Consider the following 27599-nt stretch of genomic DNA (forward strand, 5'->3'; position numbering starts at 1 on the left):
TACAACGTTAAGTGTTTGGTGCCTGATTGTCCGTGGCGGGTGCATGCATTCAGTGGAAAGTGGGTTGACTAGTAGAAGTGCTCAATAGTTATGGAGCATAACTGTCACATTGAGAAAATAGAGTTCTTCCGCCGGAACCTATCATCTATTTTTGTTGCCAATATTATGCACGGAGAGATTATGGACAACTTAAAGTATGAGCCACGATCAATAATCTGTGCTATTTAGAAAAGGTTCTAATACACAATAAACTACGCCAAGGCATACAGGGCGAAACAGAAGGCTATTGAGATGAGGTTTGGGACATACGAAAATTCATATGACAACTTACCATGTCAACTAGCTACAACATGTGCAAGAAACACTGGAAGTTACTTTAACTTCAAGCATTACCTTTCGACTGATGTGATGTATAGAGGGAAGCGAGTATTGCAACGTGCTTTTTTTGCATTTATGTCAACCATCAATGCATTTAGACACTATCGACCCATCATTTGCTTCGACGGGATGTTCCTCGCTGGAAAATATAAATGACAGATATTGTGTGTAATTAGGGTAGACGGGAACAACCAAGTCATACCACTGAGATTTGCCTTCATGGTGAGTGAGAACGGGGAGAGCTAGTATTGATTCCTTGAGTAGATCAAACATGCTATTGTTCTAGATCAGCTCGATGTATGTTTGATTCATGATAGATATGCAGGGCTGTTGCAGGCTTTGTTGTATATGGAATACGGCAGTGTTCGACGGTGTGTAAGAGAAAAGTGTTCCGACTTGAAGAGCAGGTGGTGCACAAGGTATATGTGTGCAAACTTTTATAGACAATTCAAAAATAAGGACTTGATAAATCTTTTCAAGAAATTGAGTAGCCAAAATCAGCATAGAAAGTTCAACGCACTATGGGTAAGACTAGACGAACTAACCACGAAGCAAATAACTGAGCTAGTAAACACAAGAGATGATCCGATTACCCTTAGACCCATCCCAACAGATACTCCTCAGATAATAAGGATGTTAGGGTCAGCTGTTAGGAATTTTTCGCAGTGGATATAAAATGAGTCAAGAGAGAAATGAGCATTGATGTACGACACTAGAGAGGCAAGATATGAGATAATGACAACTAATCTTGCTGATATCTACAACTGGGTTATAGGGGATATGAGGTTCCTCTCACTTGTTAGAATTGTTGAAGATATTATGTATGGAATTTGCAGATATTTCATTGATCGCTACGCAGTTGCTTCAAAGGCAATGGGAACCGTATGCTGTATGGATCGATGCTATGCGAGTACATAAAGAAGGCTACAAAGAAGGTACATATGCACCGTGCCAATTAGGAGGGAACTACGAAGCACAAATTCAATGTCTTGGGTCGTGATAAGGGTCGTAAGGGTGGCAGACGTGAGCGTCATATGCAAGAGTGCGTGCTTAGGATTGGAACATGCATCTGTGCGTGCCAGAAGCCACAATTACTACACATGCTGTGTACACGCGTCATAGCTGCATGTGGGGAGCATAATATACTATTCAGACAATATGTTTCCCACTACTTTGTGAAGGATCATATACTGAACATATGGAACCATGAGTTTTATTACTACGACATTGTTGATACGTTTATAAGTAATCTAGGTCCCTCGCGAATCTATCTGCCAGACTTTGAGAGGATGAAATATACATTGGGACGTCGATAGACTCGACAGATTCGAAACAATATGGATGAATTCGAGGTGGGTCTAAGGGTAAAGCGATACAGCAAATGCGATGAAATAGGTCATACATACAAGTATTGTTCGAAAAATACACCTGTTATGTAGATAAGGTCATGACGACGACCAAATGTAAATGTGTTTAGCGTATATCAATATTATATTTATAAGATTTTTGCCTTACATATGTACGTTATATTTGGATCTTACATTTGTATCTAATTGTGTACCTATATGTCGTGCGACCTGGGCCATTAAACCGTGTGTGCGTTGTACATAGGATGCAAGTAACCAATAGGCAATTCTAAATCATTACTTAATTCACTTTTTCTTAATATAATTAGGTGGGAGTGAATTTTTAATTAATTTAATTTTTATTTTAGATTGATCCAATGATTAAAAAATCTATTTATCTGTTGATAGATTTTATGGGGCAAAATCTATCAAACTTCCATCCATTAGATCTTAAATCAATGGATGATATTGATTTGCACTTTATACAAGAAACCTATCCCTAATCCCCTCCCCACTGTCGTTCCCAACTGCCGCCACGCACCTCCACCTCCACCTCCACCCACGTGCCGCCTCCCCGTAGCCTCCCACCGTGACCTCCGTGACTTTCTCCGCCGACCGCCCTCTCTACCTCCCCTCCCCCTCCGCCGCGGTTCTTCGCCGTTGCTAGCCATGAATCCGAGCTACCCCGCTTCCGCCGTCACCCCTCCTAGCTCCGACGATGCCATCGCCGCTGGAACCTCCACCCACGACTGCTGTCGACGCTAGCCTCTTCAATCATGGTGTCCCCGCCATCACCACAGGCTAACCGACCGTCTCCCACCACAGCGACAAGCGGCGCCCCCACCGCCTCGCCATCCCGCGCGTCGCTCGCCACCACCGTCAGGCCGACAACCTCCCTAGGCCTCCCTCTAAGCTGACAACCACCAAATCCTAACCCCACAGCTCTAAACCCTAATCTTAACCTCACCGTCGTCAGAGAAGAAGACATTGCCAGAGTTCACACGGAGACGATGGTTGGAGCACGAATCCCCTTGTGAATCCTAAGATCAGAAATTCAACAGATTTCTTAAATCTGTCGACAAATATCTAGCATTTTTTTAAAAAAATGCAAAACTTATATCCCTAGTTGTATAGTCTTTCCCGTGATTGGTTTGGTTGCATGGGCAATCCAGGCCAACACATGATTCAGCAATGCTTTTTGCTGGTGTTTGATTTGCCTGCGCTAGCTAAGCCTGTATTCGTTTCTTCGTGTTTGGTTAGCTGTACAGGGTCAAAGCTGCATTGCCGACTGTCTGTATGTTTGGTTGGCTGCTTTGGGCGTGATGTGGTCAGAGGTGGAGTTATCCCCATTGTTCAGTGTGGCAGCATTGAATTTATCCACGTCCTGGACCTGGGATGGATGCACAAATGAACAATTCCAATATTCCTTCACCGGAGAAGAAGTTCAAATATAGATATATTCACATTGCTGGATTACACCAATGGATTGAATAATCATAACCACATGTTTCCAAGAAAGAAAGCTAGCACTTGAACTCTTCTGACTATTTCTCAACATCCTTCTGCGAGGGTTGATGAACCTCCGTGCTGTGTGCTTTGGCATCGGTCGTGAGGAACTCCAGAACAGCATCATCCATGAGGATCATTGAAACTCTACAACAGCATCAGCCATGAGAAGTACAGATCATTTACCTTTCTTCACTTGCAAAACAAAGACGACATACAGGCATAAATGAAAAGAGCAATAGCTGTGGTTGGTTGGGTGATGACCATAGCACGTTTCATTAAAGAAGAAGTCATCAGGTTGCATATAACTGTGGTTGCATCAGGATAACTCCAAGTTTATCACAGCAATAGGTTGCACTTCATATGGCCTGGTACCTGCTCTGTTGCTCATAAGAAACGGTCATCCGTTCATGACTGTAATTATCATCAATGGCTCTGAAGCAAACAAGCGTCAATGGCATTTGCAACCGCTTCAGTCAAAATTCAGCATCACGGCAAACAAGCCTCAATGGTCTGAAACAAGATTACTTTATTGTGTAGGGACAAGGAAATGCACAAATTGGTAAGCGAGTATCCAGATTCAGACATTTCTCCGCACTGGTATGCAGATCTAGCCCAATTCATCACAAGCAATTACAGAGAACAGCGAAACTCGCAACAAAGCAACTGCAATCACAACAGCGGTACAGAGCGGCCCATGTTGGAACCGCCAGGGAAGGCCGGACGGAGGAGCCCTCCGTGTCTTGTGCTCCCCGCACGGCGTGGACGATTTCTTTGAGATGAATGTGCTGTGGTACAAGATGCGATGGTACCAGCCATTGATGGGTTTCAAGACGTCTGCCTGCCATCCTTTTAGGATGCAAAGCACATCGACGCCTTTTTGCAGCCGTGGGATGAAAAGTCGACAATGATAAAGATTCTATTCGGCCCGAGCTTTAGCTCCGAGACCATATAAAATATAAAATTTATAAAATAAAATAAAGTGATTTAAATATCTATTTTTAGTTTAAAATAAGAATAAAATTTCTGAACCAAACTTTCAATATGTCTACAGCTCTAGCTTAAAAAAAATTAAACTAAGATGTATAACTTCAAGAATTTTTGAAGCTTAAACTCTTACAAACAGGAGTAAATAACCCAACCGAGCTCCAAGCCGAATTCGCGAAAGTGCAGCGCAAATGGTAGAAAACCAAATGTGCTTCATGTTGCTGCTAGAAATATGCGGCATTCTTTTTTTTCGAAAGGGGATTTGTATTATGAAGGAAGCGTATAACATCCCCGTTCTTTTACAGAAAGGACCCTGGAGCAGCTCAGCTGTGAGTTTCCAGAAGGCATTATTGTGAACTGACCCCTCGCTCGCTACCCCACTGTTGGGCGTTGGCCCATGGCCCCTCCTCTCTCTTTCGCGCCCCATGCCTTTCCCCTCTTCTCCAGGACCGATTTGGGGTGCTGTTTACCAGCAGCCCCCCCAAAAGGCCAGACGACGCGTCCTCGTCTCGTCGTCGCACCCCCATCGAACAGTAAGCACTGACGAGATCGAGATCGAGATCGAGAGGGAAGGAGGGAGGGAGGCAGGGACCGATGGCACCTAGAAACGGAGCAGAGCGTACGGCCGCAACAGCTACGGCCCATGTGACGCTGCGGCCCCCGCGCGCCATGGCTAATTATGGAGTGATTGCTGGCACGGACGGCTGTTACGTGCACGGCCCCAGCTAGCTTAGCTAGTGGTCGGCAGGCAGCTGCCGGCGTTGGGACCATCCCGCTGAAAAGGAGGACCTTGGAGGACCTATCCTCTCGTCTCGTCGCGCCCGGTGTGATCCGTCCTGCCGTTGTTTACCGTCGGTGCCTTCCACGCCCCGCCTAAGCGCTTCCCCGTCCGTCCGTCGTTGCTGCATCCCCACCGGCACCGACCCTGAAATCCAACCGCCTCTGCCTCTTTGACCGGCCAAGTCTCTCGCTCGCCCCAGCACTCCAGTCCTATCCGGTCTGCGGATAGAGAAGCGCGATGGAGTAGGAGGATGTTAATGATGCCATCCAATTGGTGCCGTACCGCGCGAGGCTGGGCTGGAGTCTGGACGCCGTAGAACACAACAGAAGGCTGCCATGCCATGCAAGCAGGGAGCGCCAGTGTCTTTTCCAAACTTTCCGACCGCCACTTGCTCGTTGCTACAGCTAGTTACTCTCCCTCTACTCCTTTCCCAAAAAATCTGCAATCTCTCTCTCTCTCTCTCTCTCTCTCTCTCTCTTCCTGTCAACGTATTGGCCGATTTCCAAGTTCTCCTTGTCCATTTTTACACTGTAAATGCCTAACCCGTTTTGATGAGACAGATTTTTAGAGCCTGGCTAGCAAGTAACAACGTCTAGCTTCCTCAAGAAGGCCGCACAGTCAGAAATGTCGTAACGAAACTGGTAGGATGAGTTGGGTACGCAGTTTGATACCACCTGTTTTTTTTTCCAATCTCAACCTTCGGCATCCAAGGTGAATATTTTATCACCATATTGTGTTGTGCGTAATTCCTAAGGTTTATTTCCCCCCCTTTGAAAGGTTATCAAACGCCCTCTTCACCAGACAACTATTTCAAACCTAAGGAACAATCGGTTGCACATGATGCACGCTAAACATGAAGAGAATATATATAAGAAAACACCTTTTCAGAGTAGAGATTAGTGGAACCACTCGGTTGGGCTAATGATCTCTAGTATCACATGTGGTTAGTTGTTCTTCAGGTGATCTTGATGCATCATTGCAAGGATTCAAATTCTACAGGCAATGCTGTCGGTGGACACCATGAGCCCAAGATTTTTACAGTTCCAATTACTCTGAAACTTACATAGATCCATCTGAATTCCACCATTTCAAATTATGGCTATCTATAGTAAGGTGTTAGTAACCATTCACAAACTGATGAGCAGCCATTCACAGAACAGAATAAAAGGACAGAGCAACAACGAAAAAACTTGCTGGAATGTAAGATGTTAGTTTTTTCGATAAATACTGAGATATATTCCTTTGGAGAACTATTGGCATTGCATACTATAATTTACTGCAGCTTTGCAGGATGTAATTAAAATACTTTGAAGGCAAACATGTTTACCTTGAAGCAAAATCTAATGAAGCAACCTATGCGAAAATCCTCATGAAAGTCAGACATCTCATGCAGGTTCGCTAATCTCAGCATTTTAGACCCATCACAAAACTCACTTCCCCCACTTTGACAGTGATGACCGGTAGGCTAAATGGAGCTCTCCTGGTCATTTGAGTTGCTGAAAAATTATCACCGCAAATTTTGTGAATAGTACACAGGTGGGCTTATGTAACCAGTTTGAGGCTGGACGAAGAACGGATTTTGCATGTAAGGATTGGCTACATCCGTTTGGCTTCGTTGACTAGATGAGCTGACCCCAACCATTGGCATGTAAGGATTGGCTACTTCTGTTTGGCTTCGTTGACTAGATGAGCTGACACCAACCATTGAGCCAACGTTTGCAAATCCAGGTAGGGATCCAACAGCCCTCTCCCTTGGCAAACTTGAGCCTTGCGATGGAAGGCAGTAAAATGGCCGGGGCGGCATAGCATTTGGCACTGAGATTGTTGTCGGAGAAGGGGCAGAGGGGAGAAGCATGCTAACTTGAGGCTCACTTCTGCGTTCAGGAGAGTCATTGATCACAATCACTTCTTTCATCATGTAAGTTGGATGATGCATGACTGGCACAAGGTTTCTATAGGACTTCTGCTGGGAATGAAGGTCGGACTGCATCACGGAACCACTGTGCAATGGTGGCACAACAAAGTTGCCACCTGGAACACTTGGTAGAGGAATTTGGTGATTGCCTGTGGCTGGAGCCGTGTTGATAAATGTAGAATCACTGAGATGCTGGTAGTTTGGAGGCACAAAACCAACAGGTGCCACATAATTCCCTCTCAGGATGTAGTCTGAATTTGGTACTTGAGGATGCATGCTCTCTTCATTGTTCATCACCATCAAATTCTTACCCATCAGTCTCAAGATAGGATTTGATGGTGAAGGAAGCTGAGTTTGTAATGAGGGACTCATACAGTCTGTTGTATAGGATGGGAGGTTCATAGCAGATTCAGCTGAAACCTTAGCCGCTAATGGTTGATCATGTGAATCTAAGCAAGGGTTAGCCTTTGTGCTGGTTCTTTGGTATGTGCTGAAAGATGATGATGCCCTCAAACCGATGTGCAACGGTGGAACCTTCTTTCCAGTAAAATTCAGCATTGGTCTGTCTATTGCACTTTGATGGTGTAGCTGAGACTCTCTGGAAATGCTCTCCCGACAAGAACAACAAAAAGGCTTCTCATTAGGCAGTTGTTCACCTTCTCTGGCCATAGGCGTAGAATTGATTTCTTGGTTCAAGCCCCCAGTGATTTGCTCTTCAATGGTCTTAACAGTAGATGGACCTGGTTCTGTCTCTTTAATCTTAGAATCCTTCAGAGCAGTTGGAGACATAGTTGAGGCAGTTGATATAGGAGAATCCAGTGAGTCATGTTCGAATGGCAAACCATGCTCTTGGTTAGAGTCTTCTCTATTTGACGTTATTGATGAGTTATCCTGAGGAGCTCCAGGACCCATGTCTCTGTTATTAGTCAAGCAGGCACTAGATTCCTTTGTTGAAGCTGGATCTATCCGCCATTCCTCCATCTCATTATTGACAGCACTGTTGGATTCATGAGCATGACGTGCTGATTGGTCACTAGAGCTTTGATCCTCCACTGCTACACCAATGCCTTCAACCAAAACATCATTGGCAGTTGTGTCATTTTCAGGACTTGGAGAACCATAGCGTATTTCATTGCAACAGTCAGCAGGATTACGCCTGGACACTGAAGCCCGTGGTGTATCAGTTTCAGGTTCCTCACATTCATAATCCATTTGTGTACAGTCTGTTTGTTGTGCCACATCATATTGATCATCCTGTTGTCCCAATATTTGCATGTCACTTCCAAAAGAGAAGTCATTATCTGCAGTATCCTCTTCAGTATGCTTCACGAACTTCTTGGGGGCTCCGTTACTAGTAACCCTGAACTTCTTGTTTACATGTCTTGCATCAGGTTCATAGTCTTGGACAAAACCATGAGCTAGCCTACCGCCAGAAGGTGAAAATGCACGCCTGCCAGTCCTCAACAGAGACCTGTGCTTCCGGAACTTCTTAGAGGAAGATGCTAGTCTATTTGGTCCATCGCCCGGCCCTGCAATGGAGAACGAAAGACTCCTAGCTTCAGAGCTTTTCTCTGAGGTGGAGTCCCTCATTATATCGTAATTATCTAGCTTATTAGCTTCTCTCCTTCCAATCTCCTTAATTTTTCTCTTGGCAAGAGCAGCAGCTGATCTAGGTACTTTTGGCGGGACAATGCTCTGCCGAGGAGTTTCCGACGACCATCTCGGAATTGATCTGAGCAGCCTTGAAGAACCATTACTCTGTTCAACGCCATTGGCTTCTGAAGTAGTGGCCGTCTCTTCTGGTAACTGGGAAGAAAATGCCCCAGTAGGACTTTCTGGAATTTGAGAATCATCAAAGGAAGGCATGCTGCTCCTAGCCAATTTCTTAGTTCCAGATGTCACTTTATCAAATATTTTGTCACCAAGCTTTCTGCTAGCATTCTTTGCGATATCTGAGCGCTTGGAGCACACCCACTGCCTCATAGTCCCCGAACCATGGTTGCTGGTGCTTTCAGTAGGATTCCACATATGCATCTCCCCCTCAGAGGTGTCTTCACTGATACCTCCACGTGGGTATGCTTGAACCTGTGCATGTCTCACAGGAATAAATCAAATGTGCAAAATAGAAAAAGCAGGCGAATGAAATCGACTGCAGAACAAACTATTATCATATGCAATTGAGGAATGCTTTACACCTAAAATAATAAGAGATATCTTCGTATCCACCCCCAAAAAAAAATCATCTGGAAAACTAATATCAAACATAAATTAACTCATGGAGAACCCAACAAAGGTATGAACAATTCAATTAAAGAATATTGTCTCCAGGACCTAAAAGTATTTTTTTTTCTATCAACATGCTGTGACCACTATTATCTTCTATGAAACAAAAGACCAAGTAGTAATAAAACAATCAGCTATAGTTCAGAAAAACAGTTGCATATACCCTTGCATCCACATTTGCGATCTAACAGCATCATGCCCAAATAACCTCGGTTCTTACAAATCTTTTACAATACGTGGAGTTAAAATGAGACGGGGTCGGTCGAATTCATAAAACAACAGCCGCATCAGTCCAAACATTCTAAACTGCAATCTAAGAGGCCTGACAAATGCACTCCATGGAATAATGGTCCACTATCAGATTAAGCCAGATAATAAATACAGTACTGCAGTTCAGTGAACAGCAACATGTACACCAAGTTAATAGACACTGCGTACCTGGGAATTCAAACGATTTACTTTATCGTACTTCTTTCCTTGCATCTTGAGCTTCTTATTCTTCAAAAATTTCGACTTCAAAATCTTTTTGCTCATGAGTATACCTTTCCCAGTGTCATGCTTTGCAACTTTCCTTGAACCAAGCTCATCCCCCAACACCAAAGGTGCATCACTACACTTGGACAAAATTCGAATTTTTATGCCATTAGAATCAACATAAACATCTCCTTCTCTTTCATCATCTCTTGGGTTAAATGGTACCACTTCTGGGCTTCGGTTCTCCGTGCAAACCTCCTTGTTCACAGTAGGCATAGCCAACTCAATTGCCCAATTAGTGCCATTCCTTCGATCAAGATCCTCGAGTGTGTATGGAAGGGCAGTCTTGTATATGTCCACCATCAATCGCTTCTTCCTTGGCTTCACTTTAGGCTTCACAAGAACTGTTTCAACGAGCTCAGTATTAGATTCAACTGAAAGACACTGATCTATGTGGGCATTCAATGTGGTGTTCGAAGTGGAAGCAAACACTTTGCAAACAGGACAAGTCTTTGAAGCCATTGGGTCTGAAACTGAGCTAGAGTTAGATGCTATGTCTTCCGTCCGCCGAATATCTGCCGGGGTGCCTAACTTGACTACAAACTTGCACTTCTTTTCAGATGGCTCACACGATGAGTCAAGATTTCTAGACCGCCACGAGGGCACAACAACCTCAGCTCGTCGACTTGCTTTTGTACAGCTATTATCTTGCAGATCTACTGCTACAGCTTCATCAGTATGGTCTGATTCATTTGTACTCCCCACTTGGTCGATACCAGATTTCCCATCCTCTGGTGATGTGTATGGTGACGGACCAAGTGACTCATCTACTGGTTGGCATGACTGGGAGTTGATATCACTTGTATCCACGTTTGACGAACTAGCATCTCTAGTCTTCACCAGACCAACACAAGCGATGGCTTCTTTACATGCAGCAGATTGCTCGACGTCTGTGAAAGTATTAAATGACTGTGACCGGATCAAACCAGGAGGCTCAAATGGAGGCAATGGATCCTTCACACCACGCTTCAGGCAAAGCTGCAACGAGTGTGGATGGAAAGGCCAGCTTCTCTTGACGCCTTTGCTCCTTGAAGCGAAAACATAATCTCTGGGAAATAGGGACAGAAACATGAACCCATTAGCATATGCTAATGCGTACCTAGATGAAGAACACTGCACGTATAGTGTTGCCAAACTGTATAAGATTCAAACCGCTCCGCTATATGTTGAAAAGAGGAGAGGGAAACAACATAAACATGGACCTACTGAACATGCTGTCATATCGAAACTGAAATATACAAAATGTGTCGCCTGCCTGTTTATTGCAGAAACACCAAGTTTTGGAAAAGAAAAACATAAGAAGAGAGTGGACAAAGATTCATCAAAGGAGCGTCCTTTTATTTTTCAGATTCTAGGGGTGAAAAAAAGGCCACCTTTTTATTAATCAACAGAAAATTAAACTAATTAAACACCCCCAACAATAACACAGATTAATCCTGAAAGCAACCATTCATACCCAATCCGACCCCTCAAAGTAGCAGCCAATAATTACTCGACGCATCACAAAGACACAGATCCACCATCATGAACTTAAACACCCAGACTAATCCATCTTCCAAGGTATTGAATCAAAGGTTCCTCTTTTTCACCTTATTGAGAACTTGGGGCACGGTTGGACCAGATCTCTGGGATCCTGGCACGCCGGCGCCTCCGCCGCGGACGTCGCCGGATCAGCGCTCACACCCGAGCCAGCAGACTTGGAGGAGCATGAGGGGCCTGAAGGGTGCTCACAGGATAACATCTGATGAACGCCTTCGCTGCTCCCACCAGATCTGCTACAGCTACAGTTGGCACCAAGAACCCAAGAGCTCTGCAGCAATTGGGCCTGCTCTTATCCTTGCACTCCAGCATACCAAGATGGTAAGTTCAACAGGTGGAAAGCAAGATACTTTGCTTCCTTGGCCGCTCACTACCTCATCAGGCACCTGCAAAGAGAAACCAAGGCCCATATTATTTCATGTCAACACGTCAGAAGAGCTGTTATCGGGGAATCTAATGGTGTGATTTTATGTAGATAGATGCTGCAAGAGAGATATGAGTGGAAGGGAGAGGAGAAGAAGAGAGGAGGAAGCTGCTGTGAGATTAGCTCAAAGCACATGAAATATCATTCCGAGGCAAGAAGGTAGAGGGGACAATCAAGAAGCAGATTGAGGGGGAATGCTACAAAAATCACACAGCTCTTGCAAGGATTTGCACAAGGGGAACAGCAGTGACCAAGACATGAACAGTTAACAAGCACGGGAGGAGAGCTTGTATGGTAGTGCTTTCTTGATTGGGAAATAAATAGCAAAAGAAGGGAAGGGGAAAAGGAGGATTAATAACCAGAAATATGATGGGTAATCAAGAAAAGGAAGGATTTTGCTGCCTAATCTCTGGCCTGATGGAGATTTTTTTGGCTTGGAAAAGGATGAGCCATGGGAGCACTACACAAGAGTGGAGCGCAGGGCATAATCTGCACCAAATCTGGAAAAGGCACGACGCTGGGATCAAGATCCTTTGCTGCATAGCCAAGAACAACATACGCATCAAGTAAAGAGAGAAAAACAGCGGAGATCTAGCACAAGCAGCGAGAGAAAATATGTGAAAGCCCAAGATAGATCCACTCCGTAGATGGCTGTCTTCCAGCAGCTAGCAAGTGAACAAGAAGCGGCAGCGACGCACAATAAATCAGGAATATTCCCACGGATTCAGGTAAGGAAGCCAAGAAGAGGCTAAGAAATCACAGCAGGAACTCGTAAGAACACCAAAGTTCTCACCTTAAATCACATCTGTTCCCCCAGCCGCGCGCGTACAAGAGCGAGCATCCTGATAGATCCCCACAGTGAGCAGATGGAGAGGATGGTGAGGAGCTCTGTGGTGGTGGGAGCTTTGATTTCTGGGGGCTGGAAGCAGACGGGAAGGAAGAGAGGTGAGGAAAAGGGGAAGAAATGGGGAGAGAGACGCTGCTGAATTTGTTGCGTTGCTATGTATCCCACTTTCTCTCTCCTAGTCCCACACTGCAATACTAAGAGATAGGGGTGAAGAAATAAAAAAAGGGGGAGAAGGAAACACCAACCACTCACACATCAAAAGCATCTGGTTCTCCACCAAGACAAAGGCAGGACTGTACCATTAACAGCAACTCAAGAGAGAGAGCAGGAGAGAGAGTGTGTATTTACTTTCGGAAGGAGAAAAGAAGAGGAACGCTGAGCCGAGGATATGAGCTAGTATTTTTTTCTGGGACCTGTCCTATCCTACACTAACTCTTTCTTTTTTTTTCAACTCCTCTTTCTCTCTCTTAGCTCTCCTTTTGTTGTCTTGCCGATTGTATTGAAGTAAGCGCCACCATTTCGTCCTCTCGTAAACGAAAATTTCCGAAATGCCACCAGTTTTTCTTTCCGGAAAAACACTATGGCCCTCAGTCTTTTTAAAGTTTTGGTAAAATACTATGATTCTATAAAACCGGGAGGTGTTTGGATATAAATCTATAGTGTAGTTTTGAAAACTATAGTATTACCAAAAAATGTGGTTTTATTTAAGTTTTAAGAACTCTACATAGATTTTTTTTTCTAAACTGTGATATTTATGTGGCTCTTGTTTTTAAAAATGTAGTTTCTCAATACCATGATTTTTAGAAACTATTAAATATATAATTGTATATTAAAAACATTTAATAATTTTACCAATCCATAAATATAAATAGTTTATAAAAGGTTTTTTCAAAATATGCGATTTACTGTCATTTACAACATTTGGGCATCTTTGACCATTGTTTTTTTTAAATATATATTAAAAACATTTAGTAATTGTAGCAATCTATAAATATTTTAAATGTTAAATCTATTAATACCTTTACTATGTCACATATTTAAATATTCTGATACATACTAGCTGTATGTTTTAAATTTTTACATCATGCACCCTGTGACATCCTACATCTAGACTGGAATAGTACTTGAAATTCTAATTCACACACCTAAAGATATTCATACTTGAACAAAATAAAGACAAAATGTGTGCTAACAACATTTCAAGTACATAGTGCAGAAAGAAAATGATCCAGACTTGGGAACAAGAAGGGCCATAAATACTAAAAGAGAAAATAGGTCAAATGTTTTTGTATTTTAGAATGAAGTGTAAATTTAGAAAAGAGAATTGTGTGATGCACATTATTTGTTTTCTAGGATTGCCATGCAAATTTGATTTCTAGTTTCATCCTTAAAATAGTTACATTATTTATTAGTGCTTGCCTCTTTGGAATCTTTCAAAGTTTGCTTTGGCTCTCCTTATATCAGTTTCTTTGACTTAGTGGTGCGTCATCAACAGCTGTCATACAATCATCTCTGCAGTAGCCAGTTAGAAAGTTTTAAGGAAAATGATGCTCATTAATCACTATAGCCATAGATTACTTTGTGGCGATGCATCATCTAACAGCTAGCACATTGTCACGATGTGTTATCCATCAGTTGGCATACAATCAAATATACAGTATCCAATTTCAAAGTTTTAGGAAAAGGATGCTCATTTATCATTGTAGATGTAATTTGTGATGACGCACCATCCAACAACTAGCACATTATCGTGATATATCAACTAACAATTGGGAAACAATCATTTATAGAGTATCCAAAAGTTTTAAGAAAAAATATGTTCATTTATCCATGTAGTGGTAGATTATTTGTGGCAACACGTCATCCAACAACTAGTGCATTGTCATTATGTCTCATCAATAGTTGGCATACAATCATCTTTACAGTATCTGGTTTAAAAGTTTTAAGTAAAAGGATGCTCATTTATTACTGCAGTAGTAGATTATTTGTGATGGCGCGTCAACCAACAACTAGCACATTGTCATGATGTGTCATCCAATAGTTGGCATACAATCATCTACACACTATCCAATTTGAAAGTTTTAATAAAAAGAATGCTCATTTATCCATGTAGCAGTAGATTGTTTGTGGAGTGATGTGTCATCCAATAGGTAGCATATTGTCGTGATGTGTCATACAACAATTAATATATAGTCATCTATGTAGTATCTAGTTTGAAAGTTTTAAGTAAAAGGATGCTATTTTTTCCTTTATCACTATAGCATTAGATTATTTGTGGTAACCTGTCATCCAACAGCTAGCTAGCACACTGTTGCGATGTATCATCCAACAGTTGGCATACAATCATCTGCACATCTAGTGTGAAAGTTTTAAGGAAAGAATGCTCATGTATCATGGTAGTAGTAGATTATATGTGGCGATGCGTCATCCAGTAACTAGCACATTTTCGCGATGTGTCATCAACAACGGTACAAATGGGTGCATTTTAACCTTAGTTTTACCGATAAGGAGAAGACTTCTATTCACACCTAAGTGAAATTGGGTTGATGAGCATATGCTTTGTTGGGCCATGGAATTCAATCCATTCCAGGCTAGAAAACCCAGCCCAAGCTCGGCCAAGATGGCTATCGGTCAAGATTTACCAAGTTTGCCTAAGTCAAACCTCATCTCATCGTATAATTTTTCATAGTTTGTCTTTTTTCAACTTTAACTTTTACCTTAGGCCAAGCTTTTATTTGTCATGAATAGTATTTAAACTCATGATTTATAGGTTGTGAGTCTTAAGATAAAAAAGTTTCTTATAATCATTTACCTTTTAATTTAGAGGATTCAATTCGTGGGGCTGCTACCAAGAGACAACATCTTGGCTCACCTGGCTCCGATATAGTTTTCTTAAGATTGCGTGTTGTCCTCTACATTTTCTCAGCTAATTTTATCAATTTTCCAACTTGGTTTTTTTTTTCATCTGCCTACTTGTTGAAGAATTATATGTTAGGTGGCAACATGAATATATTGAGGGTCTTTTCTCAACCTTTTGAAATTGATTCCTTGTTGGTTTTAGATAGATTCTCTTTATGTGAATCCATATCCACATTTATTCTTCTGATGTATATCTATAAAGCTATATGCTCCTCCTACTTTAGATGACCATATTTCATTCTAACTTTCAACTTTATGTTTATGTATAGAGTGATATCATAGACTACATTAAGATGTTTACTCCAAAGCCTTAATGATACATTGTTAATGTCATTGTGCATGAGTATTATCGCAAACATCAACTTCTTAGCAAGTTATTTTGACAAAAAAGTTTACATTTCTCAACATACAAGTTAAGGGTAAACAATTTGGAATAACTATTTTTATGATTTTTTTGAGATCTTGTAACATCGGGCCTGAAAGTGACTCATGCCCACTCATAAGTTAGGTTGACCACACCTACACAATAACTTGCTTACGTGTTCACCCTAGTTTCACTTAAAAGGATTGATCCAAAGATATCACAGTTGGAACAACCTGCATTATTGGTCATCCCTGCCTCCCTTTCACTGTCGGTTCATGAGCTGAATCGAAAGATTTAACCTTGAGCTATTAAAAATCGGTAGAGATATCAACTATCATTACCGGTTCTAGCTACAAACTGGTAGATACATACACTTCATAAGCTCACCGACACAGCAATAATTGAGCCAATATGAACCAGCGGTGATAATCCTTATTACTGCTAATTTGTATTCTAAGTTGATAGTGATACTTCACTACCAGTTCATATTGAAGTATCACTGCCACTTTGGAATACGAATCGACAGTGATAATCTTCTATAAATCCCAAGCCCGTCTCCCTCACTCCGCTCCTCATCTCCACAAATCAATCCCGACGGGTAGTGGCTACTTGGTGCGATGTTCACTATCGTCACTTCAATCTTCTCTACCCCTTAAAGTCGTCCTCCCTATCGTTGACCTCGCGGATGTGCTTAGTGCGGCTGCACCACCACATCTCCCTTTCGCTCGAGCCATCTTCCCTAAACTGTCTCCCCTTCGCTCGAGACGTCTCCTCATCTCCTGAGCGTGTTGCCTCATGTCCTGAGACCGTTCCCCCCGTCTCCCCATCTCCCGAGCTCATCTTTCCGTCTCCATCTCCCCAACTAAACAAGTGACAAACTAAGTGTTCAAGATTGTGGCAATAGACAGATATAAACGAGTGACAAAAACATATTCACTTCAAGATGATTGTGTTTTCACCGTTCTTTTAGACTTACTATTGTCACTCGGATAGCGTAAGATGTAAAACGGATGGTACAATACTGCTTTACCAGGAGCTCTTTGACGTATGGTGCAATACTAGATCCCAAGGTGAAGAGCTGCAGGTAGAGCAGTTTTTCAACATCCATTCCTATTTGTCACTACGGTTTCAAGAAGATTGTGTTTTCAAATTAGGATGAAGCTTGAGCATGGAGATCAATGTGCCTTATGGTGCAAAACCGCTCTACCCGGAGCTAGGAGCTATGAGCAGTTTTGCATCATAGGCACATTGATTCTAATGATAATTGAGTTTCTATCGTGAATTTAGATTTCACCATTCATTTAGATATAAAATACTCTACCACAAATATTTAGGTATGGAGTTTATGTCTCAAGTTTGAGATCAAACTTAAGATAGATCCCCATACTGAATAATTCCTGATAGAGTATTTTCGCACATATGGATGGATTATCATTGATGGTTCATGGCTAGAAGCGATAGTGGTAGTTGGGTTATCACTACCGGTTTTGATTATCACTATCGGTTCCAAAACTGGCAGTGATGCTAGTTTGGAATCGGTGATAGCCTATTCTGCAGTAGTATTGGTTTTTAAGTTGGATCAACTCACTTATAATTCATGGTGTTGTGCTCTACACTACTACAGAAACCTGCTTCACTGCTGGCTGGTAAACCACCTTCACTGCCGGGTTTCCAGTCGGCAGTAGGTAACGAGCAGTGATAGTCTCTGACTATCATTGCCAGCCTGGGAGCCGTCAGTGATAGTTGGTCCCTGACTATTATTACTACCGGTTGGAGCCTTGAGCTGACAGTAATAGTTGGTCCCCGATCGACATTTTTTGGCCCAAAAAAATGATTTTTTACACTCCCAACACACGCCATCAGAAGTCACAAGTAACAAGTCACGCGAAAATGCGAAATACGTGCGCATGCGGTTTGTGGCACTCGAACTCGGGACCTTTTAGCTCATGCGGTCCGTCCTTACCATTCCACTACAGATGTACTAGTGATGATAATAAAACATGCTTTATTTTTTTATCATTATTTCTTGAAACTTTGTTATGATTATTTGGGTATTTAACTAATCCTAATTTTTTTTAAAAAGATTTAACTACGGAGTTGTAGTCGCGTCGAGGGCTACAATTTTCATATAAAGTTTGTCTCATCTAACTTTGTATGAAAAAGTTATTATTTTTTAAAATAAATTATCATCTATTATCACTGTCAGTTCGTGGCTAGAAGTGACTCTGATAGTCAAGTTTCACTATCGGTTATAAGAAGGATCAATAAAATAGTCAATTATCACTGTCAATTCTTTTTAAATGAACTTTTATTATCGGTTCTTGATAATGCTTTATTACTACCGGTTTGTAAGGAACCGGTAGTAATGAGACATCATATATAAGTTTTTTAAGTAGTGCTAGTTCTAACACTCATATATTTTATATCCCCCACCCTCCCCCCACACTCCACATCCAAGAAAGAAACCAACTTATTAGGTAACCATCATACATGGGAGGTGACACTCCAGCACCGAAAAGATTTCTATATCCTACCTAGGTTACTTCTGATCATCATACTGGCATTCTTCCTCATGTTCCTCTATTCTTTCGTTCAGCTAGAGGAAAGCAACAATGTGTCCTATTGCTTCATTGTGCCATAACCAACAATTACCACAAAGCAACATTGAATTGCATATCATCACCAAACACAAAAAAGGCAACAACAAACAAAAGACCTAGGTTTTTTTGGCACCACTTTGGTGTTAGATTGATGCAAAATTGTTGTGGGTGGGTTTGCAACAAACTCGAGGACCATATGGTCATTAACCAAAGATGAAATGGTGTTGTATAAATTATACTTATTCATAGATGAACATGCATTGTTCTACCCAACTCAATAAATGGTTAATATGATTAGTGTTTAGGACCTTTTCGGTACCCGCAGCAGCAAACACGCAGACATAATTTTATAAATGAAATTCCCATGGAGTATGTGGTAGTAAACAAAAAAACATATACTATGGTTTGTGGGGTCCTTTCCTTTGGGTCACTCTAGCAAGAAAATGACGGGGCATCAAACTTCATGGTCCCCTTGAATGTTATTGTTGTTACCGGGCCTTTTCTCCTTTGCAGTGATAAAGCAATTCGACTTTTAACAAATTACGTACGGAGTAGTATTTGGGTTTGGCATTTTATTCACAATATTGTTGGAATAAGACTTTTCGGATCAAATTTCTCATATGAAATTGCTGCTCGTGCCGACACATGCGTAGCCCATCCATATCGTCACAATGGCCTTTGTCCCATCTCAGCCCGCAAAAGTTGGCTGCGATTTTGAAAACCGAAGCTATGTGTACACATAGCAATTATGCTTTGTGGTAGACACTGTACGACATAGCAGACAACTGGTTTTGGGAAACTTGGTTTAGCAAGTTCATAAAATTTCTCTTGGAGGGATCTATTTTATCTAATAGTATTTGACGAAATATAGAGTTGTTTTTTTTATTTTTGATGTGTCTCTGTTACGTAGAAAGAAGATGGGCACTTCGTACTAGAATACAACGTCGGGAAGGCAATGGCTAGAAGGCAACGCCCGGAAGGCAACAAACAATTATCTTATTTTCTTTATTTTTTGTAAATAATACTAAATCAAAGATAATATATTTTATTTGTATATAGCTGGCAATAACAGTAAGGCTGGCTTTTTTTACAAACTCCTCTGACAGTGCTTTCTATTGGTAGTAAGCAAGTATTTATTGTTTACTATATGGTTTTTTTTTATCATATTGTGGTTGTTTTAAGATTATCTCTAATCATATTTTTTTATTTTGTTTTTTTCGATTTTTCTCTCTGTTCTTATTCTTTTTATTTTTTCTCATCTCTAACAGCTTTCCATCGAAGACTTTCGTGAAGAGAAAAAGAGAGAATCCCGTTCTAAAGAGAATGACCTTGAGAATTCTTTTGTGACAGGAATCGTGAAGAGAAACCGTTAGAACGCTAAAGAAAATAAAAAAAATTTCGTGAAGAGATATTGGTCCCTAACGAAAATCCTTGTAGGTGGTCTAAGTAGAAAGCGTGCATGACCTGTGTGTTTGAAATTTTGTCCAATTTCTGGTCACAAATAATGACCCTCCGAGAAATCAGGTCCTAAGAAAGTTACATGGTGTGAGTACCGGCCGGCAGTGAGCACCAATGACAAAAACTTCCACCTCGGCTTAGAACTGCGTATTGTTCTTGACACAAAGTCAAAAAAAAAAAAAACTTTGGTTGTTCACACAAAATCCAAATGATTTCAACGGCTCATCGTACTGGTTTATCACAGTATTGTCTTCTAATCGTAATGTGTGATACCGTAGCTTATTTTCACTAGATACGTGCAATTGAGAGTTGAGATGGTGATGCCCTCCATTTCTCAAATCAAACAAATAAATCGGGTCCGGTTCTACCGTTCTATAACAAAATTAATGACCCGTTCGCCGTACCATTCCTCAAACCTTTTAGCTCGATCTAGCTATCTGCAACGCCCACCCCCTCCCGCTCGCCGGATTGACCGCCGACGAGGAGACGAGCGGTCATGCATGGATGGCACACGGATGAATCACAAATTGCAACTTGAGAGTTGCAAGGTGCAGGCACATATATACCATCATCATCGATCATCATCATCGATGGACCGAAAAGATGAAGCGAGGCCAGCGGCTTTAGTGCACCGTACTGCTCCCGAACATGCAACCACAACTATAGCCACCTGCATGTGTACGTACGGACGATCGCACGCAAGCACGCTAGCTCCTCAATATATTGGTCTGCATTCACCGATCTGCCTCTTCCTCTCTCGCCGCCTTTATGCGCTTCATGCGTCTTTGAGAAAGTTGATACATTTTTGTTTCTAGCTAGTTCCCTTATTCATTGTGCAGGCGTGCACTTCTTTACCATCATTTTTTTTAGATGCTCTTTAACATCATTGGCGACTTAAAATATTTCGTCGAAAAATCCGAAATGGCACCTATTTACAAACCAAAACGAATCCAATGGAAGTAAGGAACGATTGGACTCCGAGAGTGTGCCTGAACCTGAAATGGAGTAGACGAGTAGTACTAGCAAGGAAACCTTTCAATAGAAAAGTATAGCTGTAAGAAAAAGTTAAGAAGCTGCTAACAGCTAAGGCCAATCACACCGTAGATGTTCTCATGGAATATCCACGTACTTTCTGTGCTACCAAATAGAACTTTCCTGGCATTATACGTACGTACGTACATGCTGCAACAGTATTTCCGCTTAGAAGGTCGTCTAGATCTAGAAGCAATAATCCAGCATCCATATACACAGTGTTTATATGCACACGTATCTGACGGTGCACGTAAGTATGTACGATACTACCCTGACTACACAGATTGTCCTTGGAGGCCAGCAATGGACCACAGCAACAACAAAGCATTTATCCCAAATAAGTTGAATAGGATAGAGATAAAACACACATGATATAAATAAAAAGATGAATAAAAGAACTACTTAGATGTTTAATGAATTCCAACTAATGATTAGAGATAAAACTCACAAGATCCAACAAGAGGCCAACACAAATCAAAATAAAGAAGGCTCGTCAACAAGCTACACGTACGTACATTGCGTGCATATTGGACCTTGAGACTTCTTAGATGCTTATTCATTGATTCCCATATTATTATTATATCCCCAAGAATAGATTAATACTAGTGTCTATGATTTAATGGACGGCCCAGACGATGTATAGATTATTTTAACAAAAAAAAAAAGAAAAAGGCACACGGGAAATGATCAAAGGTAATTAAAGTCGTGAGCGTGCGACGACGGGACGAGATTAATAAACTAAACTAAGACTCATTAAACTTTTCCTCGAGCGCTAATCAAGTGATCGACGCGATGCCAATAGTACAATGTTGCTCATGTCAAGGGGGGATAGAAGATTATTTACTCCGCAGCAGCATCACGCGCGCCCACCCACTAACTCCGCTTTCTTTAAATCGCGCAATCTTATGTCTGGGGAGCTCGGCGAAAGTGAAAGATGGATTGGACTCGACCGATGGATTAAACTAAAACCTACCGGGTCAAGCTCAAGCATGCACCTTCCTAGTTAGTAGAAGCCTAGACGGATGATAGGAGTAGGAATTCTGCAAAATTAATTTAACGAGAAACCATATCTCAAAAGACCGCGTAACAGATATTTACTCGTAGTAGCTAGATTGCTAGAAGCAACCATTATTCAAGAAACCTTTCGGTGACCATGGTTGTTTGGTTTGTAGTCGCAATTTGCCATATATATTCTTTAGCAGGCATTTGGTTGGTGTCGAGTATTTGTATATGGTTGTTTATTATTCGTAATATAAAAATAGAGATATATTATTATAAAAATTATTTTTGACATCTAGGTATCTCTTCATATGCGGCTCATATGACAAATTATTTGAGCAAGCCTCTACGATTTTAGACCGCCTATGAAAATAAGTTTTTATATGCGTTTGCTTACGACAATTGTCTCTGAAACTATGATAATTACCACATATATTTACTTATATGAATCGTTTGTGTAAAAGGTCATTTTCAGCGATAATTTCTTATATGAACCACTTTCAGAAATAGGATGTTTAACACATGCGGTTACTTATGTGATTCATCTTTGGTAATAGATGATAATTTATTTTTAAAAAAATCATAACTTTTCCGTATGAAGTCGGATGAGGACAAACTTTAAATAAAAATTATAGCTCTCAATGAGATATACAACTTTGCAGTGAAAGCTTTTCATTTAAGACCATTTAAATATCCAAATAATCATTTGAAGTTTTAGATAGAGAGATCAAAAGGATTACTTATGCTATTAGTATTACTAGTACTTCTGTGATAGGATGGTAAGGACGTATCGCGCGAGCTGAGAGGTTCTAGGTTCTAGTTCCACAAACTGCACACGAGCAAAAAATTGCGTGACGCAAAAAATAACGTGACTTGCGACAGCTTGGCTGTTGGGGGAGGGTGCCTGGTCAGGAAAAAAGGGGGTTTTTTGACAAAAAAATGTCAATTCGGGGATCGATTACCAAATGCGGTCCGCTTAAGGAGTCATTTATAGAAATCTATTACCAGTGAACCACATGTTGTAATAGGTTTCTACAAGCGATCTCTTTTGTGCATATGAAAATCATCTATTTCCACATGCCTTCGACTAGAGGCGGGTGCCCGCCTTTGGAAATTGTTTTTGTAATAGTGCATGCATAGTCTTCGGAGAGTATCGCAAAGAGGGACCAGATTTATACATGTTCATGTCTCCAAGTTGAATAATAGCCTTACGTCATATCTTATCTTGATTGTTCTCAGGATCACAAAGTACAAAGAGGTTGTATATGGATCTAACCTTAAGAACTAGGCGAATTGCTCAATATTTCTACTGCTATGATCTAGCCGGATGATGGTTGATTCTATCGTCACTACATAAAAAACCATGAAAGGAAATACATCATTAGTGGTGGATCCTCAATGTGTGTCACTAATGCACTATTAGTAACGGATCCAGTGCCAACCCATCACTAATGTGTAGCCCGGGCTGGGACCCGACCAAGACCCATCACTAATAAGGGTTCATTAGTGATGGCGAGAGAATATCCCCGCATTAAAGATAGTAGTGACGGGTAACATTAAAAACCATCACTAATAATGTAGTAATTAGTGACAGGTAGATAGGGCACACGTTAATATAACCTACTAATTAGTGATGGGTTGTTGTTAGAGCCGTCACTAATATTAAAGTAAGTAGTGATGGGGCGTAGTTCTTACCCGTCACTAATTACTAACTTATTAGTAATGGGTGTCTTTATCACTTGTCACTAATTTCTATGCTAAGTATCTACTACTCAACCACTCTTATCCGCTCATTTCTCTCTCTCGGTCACTCTCATCTCCGCTCACCTCCTCCTCCCACTACCGCCGTCGTTAGCACCGCGCTGCCCGATGCTGCCACGATCCTCCCGCCTCCACCATAGCCTAACTTTGCCCCCCTTTTACCTGCTAGGGTTAGGGCGATGGATCAAGGTAGCTAGGGGGCCGTGGCTGCGGCAGCCTTGGATGGATCCGGACGATTCCTCCATCATCTTGTGCACCAGGCATCCACTACTCTCCAGGCGTTCGACCACCGGTGACGTCCCAGGTGATGACCCCACAACTTATTGGATCGAGCCCAAGCATAGTACGTAACCTCTTTCCTTTTTCTACCTCATTGTTAGCCTCATAGTAATACTCATTAGGACACAATAATTTAATTGAGTTTATAGGACATTAGGCTCAATTCATATCATCCTATCATGTAGATGTTGAAACTAATCATATGGTTCAAAGAGGTAATCCCTGCGATATGTGGTACTGTACCTTTAATGCAATGGAGCTATCTATCTCTTTTGACATACATTTTAGGGGAGAAATTCGTGGGGATATCACTATTAGGGCCTATGGAAATGCATCACCGATTGCGTTGCATACCCAAAAAACCACCGTGGAAGGGTGCCTGAGAGCGCTTGAGGAGCATGGGTTCTTTTTGCCTGGCTACAACTATTTTCGAATAAAAGCACTTGAGGAGGGCGAAGAGGATTTGGCTTCTATCAATGAGAAGCTTGCTCATTTCAATGAATATGATATGGTAAAATAATATGTAATCTAGTTGTTTTGATATAGATGACTATTAGCGTGTATTGCTTGTAGGATATTTTTGGTGACACCTTTGCGTCAATTAGCTTTCATGCTATCTTAGATCAACCCATGGAGCATCTTGAGTTAAGCTTTTATGGCCCCAGAGTGGACTTCACTACTGAAGGCAACTTCCAGGCTGATATAAGGTTTCATTTAAGAGAAAATGAATCAGCTAACAAGACATTGTTTACTATCTATGGTAAAGCATCGGTCGTCCATATCAAGCGAAAGAGAGTGCGCTAATTCATACGCTAATGTATATCGATGAAGTAGTAGGATACAATATTGTAGATTTGAACTATATTAAATATCTCAGGTTACGTGTTTCGGCAAATGCTCAAGTGTAATGATGTACGGATATTTGGATAAGTACATAATGTATGCATAACTATATTGTATGACTGACTTAAGTGAAATTGAAGTTTATGGATGTATATCTGTGTTCTTAAATGTGAAGACGGGTGTCAAATCCTGACATTGCTTCAGGATGTCATTCATTGAAGTTCTGTTCTATTCTGTTGAATGGGATCTATTGAACTACTCTCTGTTTGCATACATGCCTCTGTTATGAAAGTTGTAGAAGTTATTAGTGATGGGTCTTAGTTTTCACCTGTGACTAATGTGTCATGAAAGTCATTAGTGATGGGTTTCCTTACAACCCGTCACTAATGTGACGTTATTAGAAACGAGTATCCTTCTAACCCATCACTAATTATTGATGTTTACTATTATTTTATGCGCCGAGCAGCACAACCAGACAGTGTCTGTCCATCGGTTACTCAGCAAAGGGGCAATTTTTGGGCGATTCTGTTGAGGCCAAATCAAATGTCAGTGATTTGAAGTTAGGATTGTCCCTGGCCTTGAAGGTTTGCCTTCCTCTTCTCCTCCTCCTCTTACTCATATATGCATGGTGGATTCTAGAGTTTGAGTACTTGAAATCATCAATTTTGCTCTTTCTCTCTGATCTTGATATATGTGGATTGTCCCCCTTAGTGTACATGTGTAACCTACGTCTACATATAACTTGGCAACTCGTCATATTTATAAGAATATGCTCCTAAATTGTTCATGTACTTTGGACAGTTCAATGATATGTGGCATGAGTAGTAGGTTTTTGTGTTCTTGTATGGTTCTAGAGAGAATTTTGGTGGCATCTCCCTGTTATTCTCTAGATACACACCCTCTCGACTCGTTTTTGAGACGTGTATTTGGAGAATAGCGGAGAGGTACTGCCAAAATTTTCTCTAGAACCGTACAAGAGCATGGAAACCTACTCGGGCCACATATCCTTGAATGAGATTAGGACCTATCTTTGCCTATTAGAAACTAGCTAGGATCCTTCGCTTTAGATAAGAAATACATCCTATTTTTATAAATTCATATAAAAATGAATATAGTTACTAATCCTGGATCAATTGTATCTACATATTCGTATCTATTAGATATCTTCCAACTAGTCTTCATCAAGATCCTCTGACGAAGCACAAGCTCCCAGTCAGACGTCTGCACAACCAGGTCTCAGTGGAGCAACCAGTACGAAGGACAAGGGCACAAGAAAAGTGACTGACGGACAAGATTACCGTCATGAAAATCAATGATGACGGCATGCCCACGGAGAAGAAGGCCATGTAGATGTTATGGAAGCTTGCATGCCTTAATGCTCAGGAGAGGGTGTCATTGACCCTTTCGAATTTTGATGACCTCACTGTGGATCAAAAGAATGCCTTGTTCAATGATGGTGTCAATATGTTTATGGAGTTCCCGAAGAACATGAAGGCGAAGGCTTGCAAAGCTGTTATGAAAATGATCGCCAAACTTTGGAAAAACCACAAGAGCAAGCTTGTGAACGAGTATATGGCAAAAGGGTTGGAGCCCTTCAGCAAGTACCCATATATCGAAAGAGAGGATTGAGAAGCTTTTGTGAGGTTGAAGGGCTCATAGGCATTTCAAACAAAGAGTTCAGCAAAGAAGCAGTTTCGGGCAAAGAACAAGCATAATTATAACCTGGGCATAGGCGGGTACATGGGGAAAAAGGATAAATGGCAAGCGGATAATGCATAGTTAGCCAACGCAGGCCACGCAAATCCTTGGCGGTAATTCCCGGGACAATCACAATCGTATTTGCGAGCGAGGGGTTCACTGTCAGATAGTGGAGAAATCAACTACAAATCCAGAGAAACCGAGTCAGTCACTAAAAAGGTGAAATAAATAGTAGCCCACTCCTCCAAAGGTTTATTCACCGGGTCAGGGAACTTGAAGTGCTCTACACTGCGCTGGGAAACCCTGAGCACCCAGGTCGCGTTCGAGGCGTGTCCAGTTCCCAAGGCTGAAAGTTAGGCTTCTTCAAACACGTCAGGATGTATAAGAACAGGAAGAGGTCGATCTTAATCGATGTGCAAGAATTGACCCAATCAATCATGAAAAGCATTTATCAAGACATCCTGCAAAGGTTTGCGGCACAAGGAGTAGTAATTACTAGTGCATCAGCGGATGATAGCTCCAATGCTGCACACAAGAGTAGTCAAGCCTCAAGGATGTTGAACAACCTGTCTCTCCATCCATGGGGCTCGAGACTATAGACCTTCTCGATGGGTCCATGCCATGCTAGCTGGTCATAAGACATGGTGACTACTATATTGAGGTTGTAAAGGGCCAGGTGCATCGAAAGTTTCAGGTGTTACATACGATCCCGATACGTCCTGACTATGTCGTGGTTTTTGTGGATTTTGTACATACCAATACCATATACACAGATTTTTCCGTCCCCCCTCCCCCCAAATGATGAGATCCAAAAACTGGGTCAAACTCATCTTCAAAGGATCTAATGGAAGATGGAGGACATCATGGTGCACACAGAACCATCTAGGAGCGATCTGCCTGGATGTTCAAGTGCTCCAAGTTCCCTACCCCAACCTCAGCCTTGAGATGCGCTAGTTGTGTCGCCTTTGCCTGCTCTGCCATCTCCATTTAAGCAACCTCAGGGCAGTCCAGAGAAGAATAAGAAGTCCAAGCTAGGGTCCAAGAAGTAGCTACCGAAGAAATTCAAGTCCTCTAGTAAGGACTCAATCGCCGAGAAGAGCCAGATA

At 41.6% G+C, this 27599-nt stretch overlaps 1 protein-coding gene and 1 long non-coding RNA gene across 2 annotated transcripts; both read right to left on the bottom strand.

The window, feature by feature from the left end:
• Window positions 1-3132: 3132 nt before the first annotated feature.
• Window positions 3133-4142, bottom strand: LOC133889642 (uncharacterized). The gene is made up of 2 exons (XR_009903911.1): window positions 3606-4142; window positions 3133-3377 (listed from the first exon to the last, which is right to left on the bottom strand). It is a non-coding gene; the product is annotated as an uncharacterized LOC133889642 (long non-coding RNA).
• Window positions 4143-6160: 2018 nt separating this feature from the next.
• LOC133889037 (uncharacterized) lies at window positions 6161-12861 on the bottom strand. The gene is made up of 4 exons (XM_062329475.1): window positions 12487-12861; window positions 11320-11655; window positions 9635-10778; window positions 6161-8998 (listed from the first exon to the last, which is right to left on the bottom strand). Exons 2-4 carry the CDS (start codon window positions 11469-11471, stop codon window positions 6506-6508), a joined length of 3789 nt encoding a protein of 1262 aa, XP_062185459.1. The 5' UTR covers window positions 11472-11655; window positions 12487-12861; the 3' UTR covers window positions 6161-6505.
• Between the last annotated feature and the right edge of the window lie 14738 nt (window positions 12862-27599).

Source organism: Phragmites australis, chromosome 13 (assembly GCF_958298935.1).
Source record: "Phragmites australis chromosome 13, lpPhrAust1.1, whole genome shotgun sequence".
In the NCBI taxonomy this organism is placed as follows: domain Eukaryota; kingdom Viridiplantae; phylum Streptophyta; class Magnoliopsida; order Poales; family Poaceae; genus Phragmites; species Phragmites australis.

Excerpts from the sequence above, each read along its gene's own strand:
- LOC133889037 (XM_062329475.1), bottom strand. The coding sequence starts at position 11,471 with ATGTTATCCTGTGAGCACCCTTCAGGCCCCTCATGCTCCTCCAAGTCT. Across the intron at positions 10,779-11,319 it reads TGCCCCAAGTTCTCAATAAG|AGATTATGTTTTCGCTTCAA; the intron begins GTGAAAAAGAGG and ends CCTATTTCCCAG. Across the intron at positions 8,999-9,634 it reads TAAATCGTTTGAATTCCCAG|GTTCAAGCATACCCACGTGG; the intron begins GTACGCAGTGTC and ends AGACATGCACAG.